This window comes from Apiospora marii (genome assembly GCF_038362585.1).
Source record: "Apiospora marii strain CBS 49790 chromosome Unknown utg000005l_segment0_segment0, whole genome shotgun sequence".
Taxonomy (NCBI): Eukaryota; Fungi; Ascomycota; class Sordariomycetes; order Amphisphaeriales; family Apiosporaceae; genus Apiospora; species Apiospora marii.
The window spans coordinates 1,986,715-2,005,856 of record NW_027117377.1 but is presented as its reverse complement, the minus strand read 5'-3'; the positions used below and the strand labels follow the sequence as shown (position 1 = coordinate 2,005,856).

The window sequence follows — 19,142 nt, the reverse complement described above, 5'->3', positions numbered from 1 at the left end:
ATGGGTTCAGGCGGGTCGCAAACACCATGGGAACCCCCAATGCAGCGCGCCGCTGGTCACAAGCCCAGCGACTTGGGCAAAGCTCGTCAATGACTTTTCAAGGTACGTGAGACATGAGCTCTTAATCTTTGTTTTCACCAGCCAAGTGCGCATCTGCCCATGCGCATGTCCTATATCTCCTTTCGTGCTGCAACAAGCAAGGACAATAGTAACTGACACCAGAACCAGGACAGACACCAGAGCCAGAACAATAAGAACGAAATGGAGGAGAGGCCCTCGAAGACTCGATACGCCCAAGTGGCCAAGGCCGAACCTCAGCCCCAGGTATGGGATGCCCGTCGCTGGGTACTCCTGCGCCTGGGGCTGAGGAAGAAACCGGATGCGATCCCTAGTATTCAGCAGGATATGGCTCCCAAGCGGAGGTAAGCTTCTATCCCGTTGCTCCTATATCAGAAGTGGATACTGAAGCTGACACGATGTTCTTTTAGTGTTCTTCCCCGCCAGGGGACCTGGAAAGGTGGCTGGCGCTACCAAATACTTGCTGTGGAGGTTCACCCAGGTCAACAGGGCCCACATCGGGACCTTGGTAAGTATTTTCATGTGTCTGTTCAGTTTGTAAAAGGCAATGATCCGCACATGTTGACAGTTCCCTAGAGGGAAAGATCCGGCCGAACCAGTGCACGCGGGGTGATGGACCGGCCAGACGGAACCAAGGTTCAACTACGAGCTTTTTAACTTGACCAAGCGACAGATACGTCGAATATCCGACTTGTGTTTGCGGCTGTTAAGGAGACGATCCTGAATGACGATGGGGCCGTCCCAACACGAACCAGCTGGTTCGACGCGCAGCTTCATCGTTATTTCATATGTTTATCATATCTCTTAATGAGGTATGACTTACTTAAGTGGTAAGTCACTTTGGATCCATGGCCATGTAGTTTCTCAGAGTTGTTGTTACTTTGGTATGACTCTCGGCGGAGAAACGTATATATGCCCACGTGTGGCTTCATAGTCATCAATGCTGACAGATTGCCTGTTGGGTACCCAGATAGAGAGAACACCACTTCTGTTGTCGGAATTGCGATTCGGGATCCTTTTCATATCCATTCACTTTCATTACGCGTGAGGGTTTAACACCAAATTGCAGTTCGGAGTCTCCGCCGGTTGGTCCCCCCATGCACCACTCATCCGCCCGAGACGTCTTGTCCGGCTATCCCTGACACGAAGTCGAAGCCTTTCGATGTCGGACGTATCAGATGTGACCCCAGCTGTTACCGGGAAGTCCGTTTGTACGCTGGGAGCGCCCGAGTTGGTCACAACTGACAACGGTATGAAGCTGACTTTCCTAGAGGGTGGCCGCTACCAGTCATACGTTACTGGAGTGGCTATGACGACGAAGCATTAGGCCCTCGTACTGGTCGCCAGAGTATGCGCCTCAGCTGCATCCTCTTCTTCTATGCGGGCCTTGTGCACGACGTCACAGTTGTGACCTGGGTGTTTGGCACAAGTTCTCATGGAAGTAATCTGATACTACCACCAAGATCTGCACCAGAGGTCGTTCAGCCTCAGTCTCTGGCTGAGATGATAGGTCTCATTCTCTCGGTCCATGCGTGCCTGGCGCAAGAAGCCACTGTTGTGATCTGGGTTTTCTGCGCCACCTGGATTCTGGTGGTGGTGAACTTCATTGCCGTCGTCTTGGTCATTGCCCTCTCTTTTGGGGGGTATTCCGTGTTTTGACCAGGGACATCTGATATGAATCATAAAATTAAACAGAGAGAAGGTCTTCGCTCCTTTGGGCTCTGCGGGCATGGGGACTTCGCGTCCTGTCGATGCAGGAAGACCGCGCACAACTTCTGATGCAGACTGGATGCAACATCTGCTAGGCTTGGCTCCAATTGCTCGACTTGGGCGCCTTTGGTGAGGAGACGCACTTGCGGCTGGGGTTCACCAACGGAGACCTTGTTACGACTTTTGCTTTCTCATGTCGGCGGCCTCTCGCCATCGAGTTGAGAAAACCCCTTGACTGTTAGAAGAGGTATGCGGAGTCGTACGACCTGATGTATGATAGCAAGCTGACTGCCCTTAAGACTTGTCGATTGCTGCCAGCCGTACATTACTGGGTGGCTATGACGATGAAGCATTGGACCAGCTCTCATCCCTTTACTCGTGATCGCTTAGGTAAATTCAACGTCCACAACATCTCTCCTCATGTTGGATGTTGACATGTCGTTTGACCCTCGCAAAGTTGAGGATCATTTAATGATCGGTCGACAAGATGACGGCCTCTAGGCTCATGCCGTCCGATGGGGCCTAGCCTGAAAGGCTGCAAGGCCTGTGGCAGGGGGCACGCGCCAGCAGAGTTGGTTCGGGTTACAGAGCCAAAGGTACCACGCGGGGGCTCCGTGAAGGCTTTGGTTAGTGGGGGCAGGGAGAGGCCCTCGCTGCGCTGAAGGGCATCGACTTCTGCAACAAAATCCGGGTGCTTCATCGCGACTCAGAGCCACAGAATCTTCTGATTAGCGCCAAGTCCGGGAGCGGCCACCCCGACCCCCATATATACCCTGCGACCCGGACCCGGGGTATGCTGAAGCTTGGCGACACTGGCCTTGCGCGAGCGCTTGGCATTCCGGTCAACGCTGGCCTGGTGCGAGAAGGGCGTCGTTTTCGAGTCAGGGAAAGCCCGTTTCATTTACGCTTCTGGGACGGATGGTCGAGTGGTCGATGGGGGTTTAACCTTTCCAACAAGCTCGGCACCCTGTGGTACCGCGTACCTGATGGCTTACTTGGTAGCAGAACATAAAACACCAGCATTGAAATCTGGGCCGCAGGCTGTATCATGGCTGAGATATACGCTGGACGGCCGCTTTTCCCTGGTAAGGGGCTGGCGAGGCGGGCCTCGACAACGGGAATGGAGGTCGTCGATATGCGCAGACTTCAACTGTCGCCAAAGATGGAAGGGTCGGTTGGGTGGCGAGAGATTTGGCGCTGGCGTCTACTAGGGGCGGATTCGAGTGGCAATATGCGGCGATGCACAACAGGAGCGACCTGATTAGCCCCAAAGGCATGCTGAAGATTGGCGACTTTGGCATTGCGCGAGCGTTTGGAATTTCGGTCAACACGTTCCCCCGGGAGGTCGCGTCACAGTTCGGGACCACACACCTGATAGAGAACGCCTAGATCGTCACTGGGGTGTGACGAAAGGCATGACAGACATTGAAAAGAGAAGATCTCGGCCGCTGCCTATGAAGCAGGGGTTGTTGGCAAGAGATGGCTCCCTTGACGATGACGAGGGGTAGCTGGAATCAGGTGCGCCGACACCAAACGGGACGACCATGCGGTGGAAATCTTCTCCCATTGGTGTCATGCTGCATCTTTGACGACACAGAACCAGACGATACGCCCACCAGCACTTTCTGGTTCAGTGAGAACACGGCGGTGAAAAGGATAGAAGATCCAGATCTGAGGAAAGACAAGAAAGAGAAAGCCGCTGAGTTCAATATCGATGGGACGTCTTACCGTGGTCATTCCGCCAACCGTCCGGCTACAGTCCTCCGAGTGGCTCCCACGACCCGCCTCGTCCTGACTCGATCTGAGTCCATGGGCAACAGCAATGCGCGTAAACATGCAGGAGAGCTTGTACAATCGCTCAATAGGTGCGACTCTGTTCAAGGAAGCACCGATGCCGTTGTTTGTGTCTGCTATTTTTTCTGGAGGAGGCACGACTGAGAGGCAAGTTGCTGCGGAGTATAAGAAACTGTATCGCATGAAATTACACAACACCAACTCAATTCCGTTGGAGGTTACGCATGCTGAAGACGGCGGAGGGATGGGGTTTGTGTGCTACTGATGCCGAGTGGTACCACAGATCGAGTAGAGGATGAGAATCGGAGCATCGTCAGCTGCTTTTGCTGGGCATCTCGGTTTATGCCAATAGGATTGATGTGGAATAAAAGGGAGCCACACACCATGAAGGGCCTGCGGCTTATTTCCTGCTCTGGCTGGTTGGTGAGATGGGCGCACACCTGATGTCGCACGAAAGGGTGGACTATATGCGTGCGACATTGTCTTAGTTGGCAAGTCTCTGCACAACTGGCGGATTACCGAGTTCTGCTTTAGTATGATAGGAAGAGCCGACATTGAAGAATCAAAATGCGACGTCGCTATGAACGCTTGGCCGCCGCAAGCCAGTTATCCCTGTGGTGGTGCATCAGAGACAGCACAAAGAAGAGGCCACCTGTCGCCAACAGGAAGCTATAAGGCGACAAGAAGAAGCGATTGAGTCGAAACGACAACAAGAAAGCTTTATCGACATGACATCCCACGAACTCAGGAACCCCCTGAGTGCAATCATACAGTGCGGGCGACTCCATTCTTGCTTCACAGACCCAAGTGAGTGAGCTGCTCAACAAATCTCTCCCGATGCGATCCAGGACGCAGGGGGCGTGTCGTATGCACCAGGACACCTTTGGCCATATCTCGGCGGCCAGGCGGCGCATTGAGAAGCCGTGTGGTGCGTTCGGCTGCGTAGGCCGCCGTCGGCCGCCGTGTCACGAACCGTCGTGTCCCCCTTCGAGCAATTGAAGCTTCTCCTACAGGTACGAGGGCCCGGCCATACTTCATTCAAGATTAGTGTGGGCAAGGCCCTGGCAAAGATGTGGAAAGAGGAGGGCTGTAGGGGCTTCATGCTTGGAACGGACCCTCAAACCGATATATGTTATTTCGTAAGGTGTACTGAAGCCACCTGACGAAGGGGGTGTGCTGTGGTCTGCGGCGGCCACCTCTTGGCCATCAGTGATACCGGTGGTCTCTGTGTATAACCCGAGTTCTGGTCGGGCCGGCTTGGTTCCTGGCCGGATGCGGGGAGGGATAGAACACTGACCCAATCTTAGCTTTGGCTATGGCACCTGCCTCGCTTCTTGCTTCGTTGATGAGACTGTTGAACGTCTCGTTCTTGCGCACCTGTGCTTGTGGTTCGGCACTGTTGAGACTTTGCCGGACGTTACAGATGGCATTCTGCTGAAGCTGTTCTCGAGCCAAACACCCCTCATGGTGGGGTTGGCCAAGACCGTCGAGTTTGTCCGGGGACACTGGTGGCTCGAAGCCTTCCGACAGCGTTCCATGAGCGGGGTGGTAACTTACCATCTGGTGGGTGCTTCGAGGCATTGCCTCAGAAGGTCCAGAGGGCCCCAAGCCCAAGCCCGCAGGGGGAAAGTTATGATTGAAGAGCAATAATTGCAATGCTCTATCCCCAGCACGACGGAGTTTAGCTAGATTATACGAAGCTGCCAGCGACGTCGAGGATGCCCTTGAAACCAGAAGGCTGATTCCATCCCTCGCGTACGCCTGTATCGCCGAAAAGTCCAAGGCCAACCAGAATTATTCCAAAGCGCGCAAGAATACGGATATCCACTTGGAGGAAATCAAGCGTCTACGAGCCCAGAACAACAAGAGCTTCGATGTCGTCGCCAGCTAGGAGAGAACGAAGCCCGGAGCCACACACCACCATTTCTCCTTTGTATTTGGTTCTCTGCGAGTCTGCCATTCTGCCGTTTCTGGTGCTAGCCTCTCAATTGAGTACCTCAAGGGATAGTGCTATAGATACAGACGAATACAAATATCATCACCGAAGCCCAGCACTGCACGCTACTGGTTAAGATGGAGAAGCAGCTTGTAAACCTGAAATAGGCCAGCACGGCCATCATGGCGGAAAGCAAGCGGCTCTACAATGGGGTAGCGAGGCCTCACGTCACGATTCGTTGAAGAACCGGGTCAACAAGATGTCCTTCTTTGAAGGCGACCCCAGCCAGGAGTATCTGGACTCTTGGGTTTAGGAGATGATCCAGTCTCAGTGGAAGGCCAGACACGCCTCGAGATGCTATGCGATGCCTTAGCGTGGGTTTCTGGTAGGGGCCCCAGGTTGGGCGCAATCTTTGGAGCTTTCAAGGACGCCGAGGAGTTGAAGCAACACCCATTCCTTGCGGATGGCATGGCAGTGTTGGAACCTACGCTCAGAAAGGCGCCTTGGAGTTGTTTCCTTGAGGCTATTGGAGACTTCGACTCTTTGACAGATGATATCATTGAAGCCCCAGTGTAAGCTTTCATGGCGAAGGACTTGTCAACGTCAGTGGCTACATATTCTGGAACTCGATTCACTCACAACGACGAGTCCAACGTTCCAGTCGCCATCTGGTGAAATGGTTGTAGCGTGTCTTGCCTGTACATACCTATAGTCACTTTCCTCCTTCAATAAACTCGTTGCTCATTACTCCATTGGTCCTATGTTCACATTCCTGTCTTTCTGCGTCAATTTGTGGCTGCCAGCACAGCCCCCATCTACCCATCGAGGACTTTCTGGCAAGTTGTGAAGGTGATCTAGAGGAGGTCACCACCGTGATGTCAGGGGTCTTTCCGCTCTTTGAGATGTACCAACGACATGTATTTGGACTTGAACGGATGCTAAGCCTTGATCTCCTGTTGACACTTCAGCTGTCGGACCTCGGATACGAATCCAGTCCGATCAATGTGTCTTTTGCTTGACGAGACGGCATCTCCTTGGAGTGATCCTGTTCCCGATCTAAAATCATGTCGGTATCGGCACAATGTGATGCCGTTCATCTTACAATGGCGAGCGTGTATCCATCTTAATAAAAACGAGATCGGGTCCAAGGCTGCCGGCCTGTCTTATTCTGTCTCTGCACTCAGCTCCCGCGCAGAGTCCCCGTACTGCTCCGACTGTTCTGGGTGAATACGTGGTCTGTTATTAACTAATATGACCGTTGTAAAGGTCTTTCACTGTCAATGAAGTTCATGACGAGCCTTTCCGTGAGAATCACTGCACAATATGAGCTGAAGCTGTACAAGAAGTTTGCTTCAAACTTCAGCTACAACACGAAGACACGATGGCAGATGTCCTGAACGAGGAGGGGTCACACCGCTCTACCGGCTTTCCCTACAATGGAATGGAAGATGTGTAGGGTGCGCTGGCTCATCTTCTGGCCTGTAGGGTCCTTAGTCGTGTTCGTCAACAGCCCCCAAATTACTTCACTCTCTTACCGGTCCGCGTTTAGATCATCACGTCTGTCTCAATCTGAAACCGAAAGGCACATTGGTGCTTGTGCCTGTTTCAACAGAGGCGATATCAACAGTTAGCTATATAGCCTGAGATCTCAAACACTGCGCTTCGACACCGAGAGGCAACCTGCGATGGCTGGTACCGCAACCCTACATTGCCAATACTATGGCCATATCAATGGTACAACCCAGTGTTGCCGAGTTTGGAGTATGTACATAGCATGTTCGCAAAAACGCAAGCGATGAAGTTTATTACCGCGATGATCTCGAGCAGGGTTGGTGTCTTGGGAGCTCAGGATCCCGCAAGCCGTGCCATTGTCAACAGGCAGGGTTTGGGGGAGTATATGGTGGCCTTGTGCTTTCGGGCTCTCCAGAACTGGGATTTAATCAACGAAGAAAAGCAATGTTGCTGGTCACAAGAGACACTGATCCTACGACGTGCACTACATCAAGTGCACATGGACGTATTAGACAGGCTTCTACACCAGCTGGCATTCATCGTGTAACTAAAAGGAAAAACATCTGCTCAATCATCATTTTCATGTCACATGGTATGTACAGTAACTTTTGTTGACTACCTGGCAAGACAATTCCACCATCGTCAGATAGTGTACAAACATGTGCAACTCAGATCCAATCACATTGGACAACAGCAGGGAAAACATGAGAAACAAAAACATGGTGATGATGCAAATCAATTGTGCTTCTGGCAAATGCAATAGCAAAACTCAAGTGAAACAAGGAAAACAAGTATCATCGGTCCTCAGTCTCCTCCTCCTCCCGCTGAGTCCTCCACTTCTCAACAAAAATCATATCGTGGAACCAAACCACCCTCCAAGCAAATGTGTGTATGCAACGCAGTCCTGTCCTCCTGGCCATGCCAAATCTGTGTGTGTTTGTTTGATGCAAAATGCAAATGCAAACTGTCGTATGCCAAAGCACCGTGAGGCAAAGTGCAGGCAATAATCTTTCTCTGTAGATAACCCAGAACGAACATGCTGTTCAGGTCGTCTTCTCGTAGATGCTTTGTACAAAAGTCGTGGGAATATGTGCTAGGCGGCAGCACCCAAAAATGTCGATGTTCAATGGTGGTATCGAGATGAGGGCCATATCTGCTGCTGCCATCAAGGGAAGTATGTATTGAATGAATGATAGGGCATCGCCGAGTTTCTCAGCTGCCAAAAGAAAAAGAAAGATGGTCAAGATGATGGCCAACAATGCGAAATTGCTAGGCCAAAACGGCAGTGACTGCCAAAAATGAAACCAAAAGAAGAAACCAAGAGTTGATGTGTCCAAGGGACAACATATATGCAAGAGGTCGGAGATCGACAGCTTTCGGGGCTGGAGTCGGGAACAGCAGAAGACCCAATCATCGGTAATCCGCACCAAAGGCGTAGCCTCGTTCCTGCTCCTGGGTTTCATCCTGTTCATGATAAGGTTAGCAACATGAAGAAACCAGCAGACGATCGAGGGGCTCAACTCACGAGTTCTTGCATCAAAGAGAATGAATCCTGTTCCGAATTCCTCTCATCGCTATGGGTGGCGTAGAACTGCTGGATATCTTCTTGTGCAGCAGCTAAGCTGTTACCAATGAAAGTCTCTTCTTCACTCGACAACCGGCCATCGAGGTGCGAATCAAAAGACTGCATGCCATCTGAATTTGGCTCCAGCTGAGTCGCATCTGGGTTGGATTCCGTGTTCAATTGGATGGTGGATTCGCTGGCGGGGACATCTGGGATCGAGGATGAGGCTTGCGCGGGAGGACTCTCACTGGCCGGCTCGGGTTTGGCGTTCGCAGCCTGTCCGCTGGCACCCTTCGCCTGTAGTCGTTGTAGAGTTTCGAAATCTTGATCACTCAAGGGTCCTTTGGCTAACTTCGCCTCAAGTTGCTGCACGATGTTGGCCTCGATCGCGCTTAAGCCGACGGGGATGACAGGCGCCATGCCGTTGTACATCGGCTGGGTAAAATGGGGGTTCTGAGAAGGAGTAGTGGCACTATCAACAGCTCCATCGCCGCCAAAGAAAAATTGTCCCGGATTCATCTGTTGTGTCATCATGTCTGGGTTCGGGGAGATCTAGTCCTGCGAAGCTTCCAGGCCATGGGCAATGTTGGGCTGAGGCACTTGGGGCATAGTCTGAGCAGTGAAGGGGCTGTTGAGGGTGGACATGGTGTTTCTGGGCGGAAGGCCATTTCCAAGTGCCATGTTACGGACAGCAGCCTGTGCCTGCGGGTTTCGCATGTAGCCCTTGGGGGCCATGCCGTTGGCGTTGTTGCCGCGGAGACTTGATGTTGTGGTGGCACCACGGGAGTTGGCAGGGATGGAAGGGATCCCTCTCTGCTGTCTAGATGCTTTGTTGGTACGAGGCATCCGACGTCCATTGGGGCGCGAGTCGATATGCGAGTGATCCAGCTTGGGCGTGATCTCGCGTGTCTCATCTTCCGAGGCACCGTCCTCGTCCTCTTCATCCTCTTGATCCTCGTTGTAGTCCATACCATCTTCATCATTCTCAGCATAGTCCCCATCGTCGTCAGCAAACACATCCGAAGTGTTGGTCTCTGTCGTGGATGAGGAGACAGGCGCGGCGAAGCGGTAATGGGTGGCGGTGGATGAGCTGGAGCCATTGTAATGTCCCTGCTCTTCTTCCTTGGCCATTCTAATGACATCGGCTGTTGACAGGCGAACTTCATTCTTTCGCTTACTTCCGTCCTCCTTCCACTCATCTGGGACTGGCGCCTTGTTGGCCGTATAAGACCATTTGAACTTGTGAGTGCCGTTAAAGGTAAGTCGTTCGGCCGTCGGGTTCTTCTCCTTGGGGTGTTCGACCTCTTCGTACCAACCGACGGGGCGACAATACAGGATGTCCTTTTCATCGAAACTGTCAGGATACACCCGAGTGAGTCCGCGGGTCCAGGGATCCTTGGTATTCAACTCGGGCGGGACCAGGTGGCCCTCAGCAAGGCACGTCTGTCGGAGGCGAGTGAGGGCCTGGACGACGGCCTCCCCCGTGGTGCCGGGGTCAACCCGGTGGGCAATTCGGTCCCAAGGAAGCTCGATATCCGCCTTGTTACACTCGTAAAACAGGTTGAGAAGAAGCTTCTCATGCATGCGTGGCCCTGCAAGACTGTCAGAATTGGAAAGTGCAATAGAGAAGAACGGATTGGTACTCACGATTCCAATTAATCAGCTTGCGATCACTGCTCTTGCGTACCTTCTTGCCATTCTCGCCATTCTCGTCTGCCTCCGGAGGAGTTTTGGGTTCCTTGGCATTGGAGTTCTTGGGATTGACCCACTTGAAGCTTAACGGGACGTAAGGAGGCCGCTTGTTCTTCTCGTTCTGCCACACCATCCTACCCCCATGGGCTCCAATCTGGCTAGACGTGGGAGTCTCCAGCGTGGCCGCCAGAGGTGTGTGGACAGCTGGGGCCTTGCCCTTGTTGCGTCCACGCGGGGCTGCCTTGGGCTTGGCGACGGGCTGAGGAGTGGATCCCTCGGAGCCGCCCTGCCAGTCGGGGTCGTTGTCGTCATCATCGATGGGGTCATTGACGACGATGACCTTGTCCTGGGCCTTGCGCCGCTTGTTGGAGGCGGCGGCGGGCTCGGTAGCGCTAGCAGCGGCCGGGCGCTTGCTTCCTCGTTTCTTGGCCTGTTGGGCTTCGCGGCCGGCGGTCATCTTTCCACGAGGCATGATGATACAGTTCTTGGACAAAATGCTGCAAGAACAAGTGGAGTGAGCAACAAGATGTTTTTGTCAGATCGATGAGCGATCAAGTACCAGAACATCAATTGGGTCGGTGTTGTAATGGTATGGTATCCTGTACCAAGGGTGTTGTAGATGATGGAAATGAGTATCCAAGATCAGGTAGTATGGTTCGGTCTGAGGGAAATAACAGGCGGAGGTGTTCAAGGTGATGAATCAACCTGGATAAGTTGGCTGCCAAGTACTATGGAGGAATTTCTGCTAATTGTTGCACAGAAACTAGAGCAAGCAGTCAAGTGTCAGTAGCAGACAAGAGATTGGTGGTCAAGTTGTGGGGGCCTGCGGACTTGGTGAATTGTGTGGAGGTAGATTGATTGTTCCAATCAAGACAATAGAATGCGACAAGTGGATAGCAGAGCTATTGCAAAACTTTTGTCGGAAGGAAGGATAATGTGGTGAGAGATGATGGACGTGATGAGTTCCGAGAAGGGGGAGATTGGTGTAATGAGTTGGGAGAGGAGAGTTTCATCCAAGGATCTTAAACATGAAGGCTGAAACCATTAAAGGTTCAGATGGATGGTTCTCTTGATGAAGGTTCAAGGTACGATGAAGTTGCGTGAGGTTTGGGGTGGCGATTGAAGATGGTGTGATTGTTGATTTAACCACAGAGGGCTGAAATGGATATGGGTCTAGGAGACGGTGCTCGAATGGAAGACAGTGGTGGATGGAAGATTGGAGAAGGTAGTTAACTCACTGCTAGGTCATCGACGTATTCCAATGACGATCAAATCTGGTGGGTAGAATAGTCGACTGATATGCAGACTGTCGATACAAAGACAGAGAAGATGTCGAGAACTAGGAATGTGGTTTGCGATCACTGGGTCGAAACGTTGCAGGTGAAAGCAGAAGTGGGAGTAGTAAAGATGATTGCACTTGGCAAATGAAGACAGGAGGATGGTTACTTGCGTTTCCTATACAAGTGTATACTGGAAAGGGCGAGTAAGCGTGATGGATAGCTGCTGCAACAGTAGATGATGATGCTCTGATGTTGCGAACCAAAGAAGAGATGATGTTGTGATGGCTGTCCAAGATTCTACTTGAGCTTGCAGGAGAGAAGTATGAGGGGGAGATCGTGGTTGAAGGTCGGGAGGTGGGAGATGTTTTTATGCCCTTGGAGGAGGAGCTGGGTGATCTGGAGGAGTGTGTAGACCCGCTTTTCCGTTTCCTTTTGGCATAGATTGTTATTCTGTAGATGTGATTGTTTCTATTGCAGAAGTGAATGTTTCAGGAGGGGAGGTTTCTGCGTTCAGATTTGCGATTGGTCGACGCAGTATCGTCAGTAGTCGATAATCAGCCTATGCAGGCCAAAGAGCTCCCCTATCCAGGCCGACTCGGCCCCGGGAAGCTACCCCACTCGGCCCGTGTACCACTGTACGGAGGTCTGTGCCGAATAATCTCTCGGCAGGTACTGCCTGATTGCGCATGTTGACAGAGGGCTCTCCTGTTGTTTGCTACACCAGAAGTTATTGCTAATCCGGATTCAGCACACAAGTTATAGCTTCACAGTATGTAGGGATTTTTAATTGGCTAGGATAAAGGCCGAAAAGGTCACAGAAATGCAGAGAAGGGTCTTACTGATATGGAAACTCCTGGGTCTGGTGGTCAACACAGGGGGGAAGCACTCGGCCAAGTAACATGACCCAGGTATTTGTGAACAGAACTTGTACTAGGAGTTTCAGCTGGTGGCATTGGCATTGGTATACAGGAGCGCATTTCTCTTCATAATAGATTTGAGACAACACTTCACACACGTAAGGTTGTCACGAGTGACTTTAACTCCAGCCGTCACCAGAAGTTCGAAACGATTTGCTACGCTTTGATACCATGCGTACGATGTTAGCAAAGCCAAAAGTCAATCTCTCGTAGCAGCCACGACCCTACTTTCCTAGTTCCAACAGACTCAGGTACAATTAGGTCAGTTTGAAGAACGGTGTCATCTTCCAATTGCAAGCGGCGATGAAATGGATGTAGTGCGGGAAGGGAACAACACCATGTATCATCATGAGCCTACTGCCACAAGAACACGTCACACAGCCCCGGAGGTGAAGTAGCACATGATCACAGTACATACCAGGTGGAATCGAGCTTGAGAGGATGGGGTTCTTATTCGTATTACCTCCGCCAGTTCCGACTGAAAGAGCTATGTAGTTCCGAGATCTGCAGCCATATTATGTCAAGTACCGCCATGACCCTTGAGAACCGGTTCCTAATTACAACATTTGACAGTTCAAAATCCTCCTTGTATTTCCAGTGACGCCTCCCTCTTGTATACCAGAAACAGAACCTCCAGCCAGTGGTTACCAATTTGTTTCCAGCCAGCCAAACCAACGTTGTAGTGTAGAAGATCGTCTACTGGACGGTGACAGTGTTGCCACCCTTGCGACTGCGCCTGAAGAAACCAAAGAAGCCGCGGCGGGTCTTCTTCTTGGGGATACCAGTAGGGCTGCTTGGGGGTGTAGAGACACCCTTGAGGCCGGTTGTCAGAGCGTTGATAAGGGCGGGGCCCATTTCTGTCTGAATTGATTGGATGATATTGCGCTTGACGGTCTCTTCAACCAGGGTTGGGAGCATGTTAACAAGGTCCTGAAGACTGTTAACCTCGCGAGAGATTTGACCCATCTGACTATTTGTGGCGTTGTTGATGGTGTTGACTGAGTGGAGAAGGGCACCAAGTGCCGAAACATGGTTGGAGACAGCACTGACGTGGTTGTTCATGGCGCCAACTTGGGTAGACATGTTGTCAAGCTGGTTACCAAGACGAATGTTGTTCTGGTCAAGACGGTCTCTGGTCTGGTCAAGGCGCTGGTTGTTGAGGCGAAGAGGACCAGCAGCGTCAAGGAGGGCATTCTCAATAGTGGAAAAGACCTCTTCCATGACGGCATCCATATCGACACCTTCAGGACTGTTGGTTCGAGTACCAGCCATGGTCTGAACAGCAGAACGGATCTCGTTCATGACAACAGAAGCCTCGACATTTTGGGCCTGGCCGTTGCTGACAGCAGCAGTGATGGCTTCATAAGCAGCTTGACGCGCGTTGTGCTGGCGAACTTGCTCATTAAGATGCTCACGAATGCTTTCCATACGCTGCTGAGTCTCAGTGTTCTTTTGCTGCTCGCGAAACTGAATATCACGTTGGGCAATCTCGCGATTAACCTCGACAAATGCCGCATTGTACTCTCTCGGGGCAGGCTGGCTAGGATCACCACGAAGGCGTTGGAGATGTAGAAGACGCTGGTAGTCTTGGTACATGATCTCAAGGTTGTAACCAGGAGCGCGGGTTACTGGGAACTCAGCATTTGCGCGAGCAGCAGCCAAGCGAGAACCAATGTCGTTGATTTCAGTAGCAGACAGGTGAATCATAGTGACAGTCTCGCTACCTTGCTGTCGAACGCCAAACGAAATTGTTGCCGATGCTGACGTAGGGCTCGAAACAGACCGCAGCTGCAGCTCTTGGGAATTGTCTCGGGCGGACACAGGGGTGTTGGGAGTGCTGCTGTTCGCAGCGCGGGTTTTGGTAACGTAGATGGAAGACATGATGCTGCGGAAGAGGTTAGTAACGATGCTGAGTTGGGAGAGCGTAATTGAACGGGAACTTACATGGTATGTAGATGTAGATGAGAGATGTGAAATCTGATTCCTTGATGGATGGATTTTCGGCAGCTCGGTGACTGATGTTTGTAAGAGATCTGGTCTTCCCAAGACACGTCAAAGAGCTGGTCAAGATGATGTCGATGACGACAGTTGCACCAATTGGTTTGTGGGATGAAGTCGAGAAGACAGGTTGATGGACGGAAAAAGATGATGGGAAGTCAATGGGTGGTTGAAGGTAGGAGAAATAATTCGCTTTCGTGTTGGAAAATTCAAATATGGGATAAGTGGTGATTGTTGTGGTAGTATCAAGAGGGCAATTCCCTTGGGGGATTGTCCGAGTTGGGAGGTTAGGCCAAGCTCCACGAACAATAGGCTGGCCGCAACTCGGAACTTTTGAAGCCAAAAATTCGCAAAAGACCCCAAACTGGGCTTGCCAATGTATGGAAAGGGAAGAAAACTCGCGAGACGCACTTACTGCATGTAACTACTCCCGAATTGGTAGATGGCGATGCGATGTATGGTGTTCTGGAGTGTCGAGATAGAGGACATATATGCGGGCACTAGATCAGTTGCTAGATGGGCGAGGCAGGAACTTCTTCAGAATTGGATGTTCACGTCGCGAGTGATGTATGGGAGAGGGCAAGAAGTTGCGAGATCTGGGTGGATATTGAACATTCAATTCAAGTATGATGAAGCTGGGGTGGGATGCCATTCATCAACCTTCCAGCCCCTCAATTACACTTAAATGGCCACACAGCCTCAAGCAGGAATATCAGAGGTGATTGTGCTGCTATAATTTCCTGAAGTCTTATGCCATTTGCTTGCAGTCCGTTGCCTCCATGCACATCGCTGGTGTGTTCCCAGGACTTCTCCGCTGATATTATCCTTGAGAGTGGCGAATGTGACCTACTCGAACCTGTTGCAAACATATGGAATCATGCGGGTTTGGTAGCTCTGTCTCCAAAGTCTCGCACTGCTATGGCTAACCTGTGTGTCGCAGCCGTCTTGTTCGCATGTCGTTGGGTTTGGCTCGCCGATCACTGCCGCTTCGAGTCTGACAGCATTAGCGGGAACCTTGGCAGGGCGTGCGCAGCATTTGCACCAAAGTTGGGACGCCAAGAACTTGGCACAGGCAGTGTAGCTCCTGCACGCACAATAGGCCCCCTTAATCATCTTCGGTGATACTCTTCCAGCATAGGAGACCCTTGGACTAACATCCGGGTCTGAAGATACTTTCTTGCCATATCGGGCGCCAAATACATTCACCCAACTCTTCTTTTCACTGTAGCTGGGCGGGGTGGTCGCCTTTTGTAAGTACGTGGTAGAATATCGTAGACGCTGGATACATGTATGACAGAACCTGTATGTTGGGATTCGCGACTGGATAATGCATAGTTCTTGATCTGGCGTCGAGGGGTACTACGAAGCAGGCCAGGGAACATAATAGTAACATGAATGGCTTCTACTTATGTGAATAAGGCAGGCTCAGGCACGTCAGAAAGCGGCCATCGAGCGCGGGAGAGCCTGCAGCGTTAGGTGGAAGATATGAAAACCCTATGGGGTGTGGCTCATGAAGCCGCGCATACTGCCCAACGAGGCGCGGATAGATGTTCGGTGTCAGACGGCTGTACATCATTACATGAGACCATTCCAGTATATACCATATCTAAAAATGTCTATTTTCTTTGGAAAGCAAGGTCTTTGGGGTCTGCTTCATACAGGGATTCCCCAGTAGACCAACCAGCCCAGCGACGTTGATAACGAGCCTGCTTGCTACCTAGGTATTGATGCCGTTTTCCCAATGGATAGTACGCAAATTAATAGATCCAGCCAGCATCCAAAAAATTGAGAGGACTGCCATGTACCAAGACCTCGACCCACTGGATTTCACAAACAACAACCCGATCCACCCCGCCATACTGCCTACCTAGGTACCTACCTACCTGCCTACCTACCTACCTACCTGACCAATTCAACAACCCAACCCACCTTCCGCCAAAACATCGAAATCATTTCTTGATTTCCTTTTTCTTTTCCCTTCGTTTATACAGGCAATCAAGAATATCATACCTTCATCTGCTTCATATTCGGAGCAGAAACCCGGCAACAGGCAAGTAAGTGATTTTATTTTCTGGCGTCATTGGAATCCTGCCCATGTTTGATCCCCATCCCACAAGAAACCCAACTTGTTCCCCCAGCTCACACAAAACTGACATTCATCTACCAACAGAGCAACTGCTTAAGGTGAGCTTTCAAAATGGACCGCAGCACGATAGTTGATGAATGGGAGATCCCATCCCCTAGCCTCTGCGAAAAGGCCCGGCTCCGCCGCGAGCAGATGCTCGGCATTGCGGCTACCGTCAAAGGCTGGCGTGGCGACCAGGTCGAGATTGCTGCTAGCGAGCTCCATGTGTGTCGCTTCTTATGGGAGCTGCATCACCGTGGCCCCATTCCCGAGGACCACTTCTGTTGGCTGGTCGATCAGCGCATTTATCGATGGATCGAGTGGCGTCCTTCAAATGGCAATATCGTCAAGAAGGCGGCCGAGATCCTGGGCACCGCGCCATCGACGCTGATGAAAGATCCGACCGATCTCAGCAGCCCGGTCTGGGCGCGGTACGAGGCCATCATGGTTGAACGCACCCGCGCACCGGACCACACCGACAAGACCATTGGTTTTGACACTGGCGACGAGGAAGAACAGCCTCCCGCCGCCTCGGAAGATGGACAGAAATTGTCCATCTCCCGAGAGGAATCCAACTAGGCGACCCGTCCCAAATGGGACGGGCCCCAGGGCCTCGATACAGGGCACAACAAACAGTCTGTAGTGCTAAATAGCACGAAGACCTTGCGTATAAGTTGGACAATGCCGCACTCTGGTTCCTAAGTAGGAACCAGTCTGTCACGTTGTCGCTCGCCCTGCTTAGGAGGCCTAAATGCATACTTGCATGGATTGCCCTAAAACCATCCTGCCATGACTGTATGGTCACAGATGCGACCTGAGCGTGGTGGTTGATGGACTAATACTGCCTTTGCATTTCTTATTCTTCATAGATAGTAGTTCTGAAATGCACAATTTAGAGGTTTTCATGAACCTTGACAAGTTTCTTTCTGACCAATGTGATGTTGCCCATCCTCTCCGATTGCGCGCTCTGTGACTGTATATGTAGATTGAAGTGTAGAGTCACGATGTATGGCCGTTTGTTCATGTGTGTAGCCGAATGAATCGTAGCGGAAAATTGCTACTTCTTGAAACCATGGCATGCAACTAAATTCCGAAAGCGCAACGAGGTCGTGGTAGGATGTCGCGACAACGAAATAGAATCAAATTGAAATCTTACGAAAACCCGACATGGTGGGCTGCAGCATTGGGAAAACGGGACAAGGGTGGATATTACAATGTTGGGAAAACGGGATAGTATAAATGGTCTAAGGGATGGGAATTGCAGTTTCCGGAAAACGCTAGATGGATTGACATACATGTGGGCCAACCAATGAGGTGTTATTCAATCTTGGGAAAACGCGATTCGGTAAACCCTGCTTACCAACTTGGGAAAACGGGACATGGCCAAATGGGAGAACGGACAGAGATGTGAATATATTGCGTACAGTATCTAATACCATGTATATATATCATGTCAGATTGAGAATGTGGCGTATTCTGGCGCCGCGTGTTGTGGTTCATCCTGCTTTCGGTACCGTGTTCTTATTTCTTGGGTAATGACATATTCTTGTGCAGGACTGAATGTGTTACTTGTTTGCAAATTGTCTTCCACCTTCGCTCTTTACCGACGGTGAAATAAGACATGGAGAGCCCGGCTAGACGGGCGTTGGTGATGGGGAGTAATGCGCAACTCGGGTAAAGAATAGCCGGCACGGGTTGGATGGGTCTGGTGATCTTGGTAAACGATGATCCAGCTCGTGGATTCGACGACTGTTTCTCCAGCAGGACGGACTGCCTTACGGGGGGCAGAGTCGGCACCGAGTGACTGACTAAAGATGCATGTAGAAATGTATTTGTTATGTTGGCGTCTTCGCACGAACCGTTCTTCTACTTTGTCGTCGAGTGCGTATGAAGTTGTGGCGTCCGGCCCACTCCAATCAGTGGCCTGGGAAAGGTACCTCGAAAATGGTCGGGTTTGGGCTCACCTCGGAGACTATTTACACTCTTCGGAGGCCAATCGGACGGAAAGAGGCAAGGGTCGAAATCTCGGGACCTATGTGTATCAATGGTTAGCGGCATCCAGTCAGTTGATGCTTTACACAGGATAGGTGGGACTAGATCAGCTATGACGTAGATTTATCTACACCAATGTAACCTAGACAGATTTATACTTGGGAGAAAAGGGATGGAGATATTGCAAGCGAGACCGCCAACCACTCATCAGCCTGCCGTTGAACCAAGCGGCAAAGTGTCCTTTAAACCGGAGCCAAAGGGTAGAATGGAATAAGGGAACAGGAGAAGGGGACCAATGAGTAGTGCACTGCAGTGAAAGGTGGTCTGGGATGGAATGGAAGCAGTAGTGACGCGCCTGATCCAGCATAAAGGCGATGATACAGAGAGATAAGTATGTTACAAGCCGACTAGAAGGCGTAAAGAACGGTAGAAGCAAATGTAAAGCAGCAAGGGTAGAGTCGAAAAGGCCACAAGTAACATGTGGAATTGCTCATAGCAAACCTGATCCAAGGCCACTGAAGAGGAATAGGGAAACCGGCTACTC

General features: G+C 51.2%; 6 protein-coding genes across 6 annotated transcripts; 3 read left to right on the top strand and 3 right to left on the bottom strand.

Moving 5' to 3' along the window:
- Nucleotides 1-261: 261 nt before the first annotated feature.
- PG985_008533 (uncharacterized protein) lies at nucleotides 262-1,737 on the top strand (the record flags this gene model as incomplete). The annotated part of the gene is made up of 3 exons (XM_066828301.1): nucleotides 262-422; nucleotides 489-586; nucleotides 1,553-1,737. The coding sequence occupies 3 exons, from the start codon at nucleotides 262-264 to the stop codon at nucleotides 1,735-1,737; spliced, it is 444 nt and encodes a 147-aa protein (XP_066683213.1).
- Nucleotides 1,738-3,267: 1,530 nt separating this feature from the next.
- On the top strand, nucleotides 3,268-5,473 carry PG985_008532 (uncharacterized protein; the record flags this gene model as incomplete). The annotated part of the gene is made up of 3 exons (XM_066828300.1): nucleotides 3,268-3,653; nucleotides 4,890-5,072; nucleotides 5,272-5,473. 3 exons carry the CDS (start codon nucleotides 3,268-3,270, stop codon nucleotides 5,471-5,473), a joined length of 771 nt encoding a protein of 256 aa, XP_066683212.1.
- Nucleotides 5,474-8,440: 2,967 nt separating this feature from the next.
- Nucleotides 8,441-9,128, bottom strand: PG985_008531 (uncharacterized protein; the record flags this gene model as incomplete). The annotated part of the gene is made up of 2 exons (XM_066828299.1): nucleotides 8,441-8,494; nucleotides 8,556-9,128. 2 exons carry the CDS (start codon nucleotides 9,126-9,128, stop codon nucleotides 8,441-8,443), a joined length of 627 nt encoding a protein of 208 aa, XP_066683211.1.
- Nucleotides 9,129-9,146: 18 nt separating this feature from the next.
- Nucleotides 9,147-10,758, bottom strand: PG985_008530 (uncharacterized protein; the record flags this gene model as incomplete). The annotated part of the gene is made up of 2 exons (XM_066828298.1): nucleotides 9,147-10,186; nucleotides 10,242-10,758. 2 exons carry the CDS (start codon nucleotides 10,756-10,758, stop codon nucleotides 9,147-9,149), a joined length of 1,557 nt encoding a protein of 518 aa, XP_066683210.1.
- A 2,421-nt stretch (nucleotides 10,759-13,179) lies between these two features.
- On the bottom strand, nucleotides 13,180-14,364 carry PG985_008529 (uncharacterized protein; the record flags this gene model as incomplete). Its single annotated transcript, XM_066828297.1, has 1 exon — nucleotides 13,180-14,364. One exon carries the CDS (start codon nucleotides 14,362-14,364, stop codon nucleotides 13,180-13,182), a length of 1,185 nt encoding a protein of 394 aa, XP_066683209.1.
- A 2,314-nt stretch (nucleotides 14,365-16,678) lies between these two features.
- PG985_008528 (uncharacterized protein) lies at nucleotides 16,679-17,185 on the top strand (the record flags this gene model as incomplete). The annotated part of the gene is made up of 1 exon (XM_066828296.1): nucleotides 16,679-17,185. One exon carries the CDS (start codon nucleotides 16,679-16,681, stop codon nucleotides 17,183-17,185), a length of 507 nt encoding a protein of 168 aa, XP_066683208.1.
- Nucleotides 17,186-19,142: the final 1,957 nt, after the last annotated feature.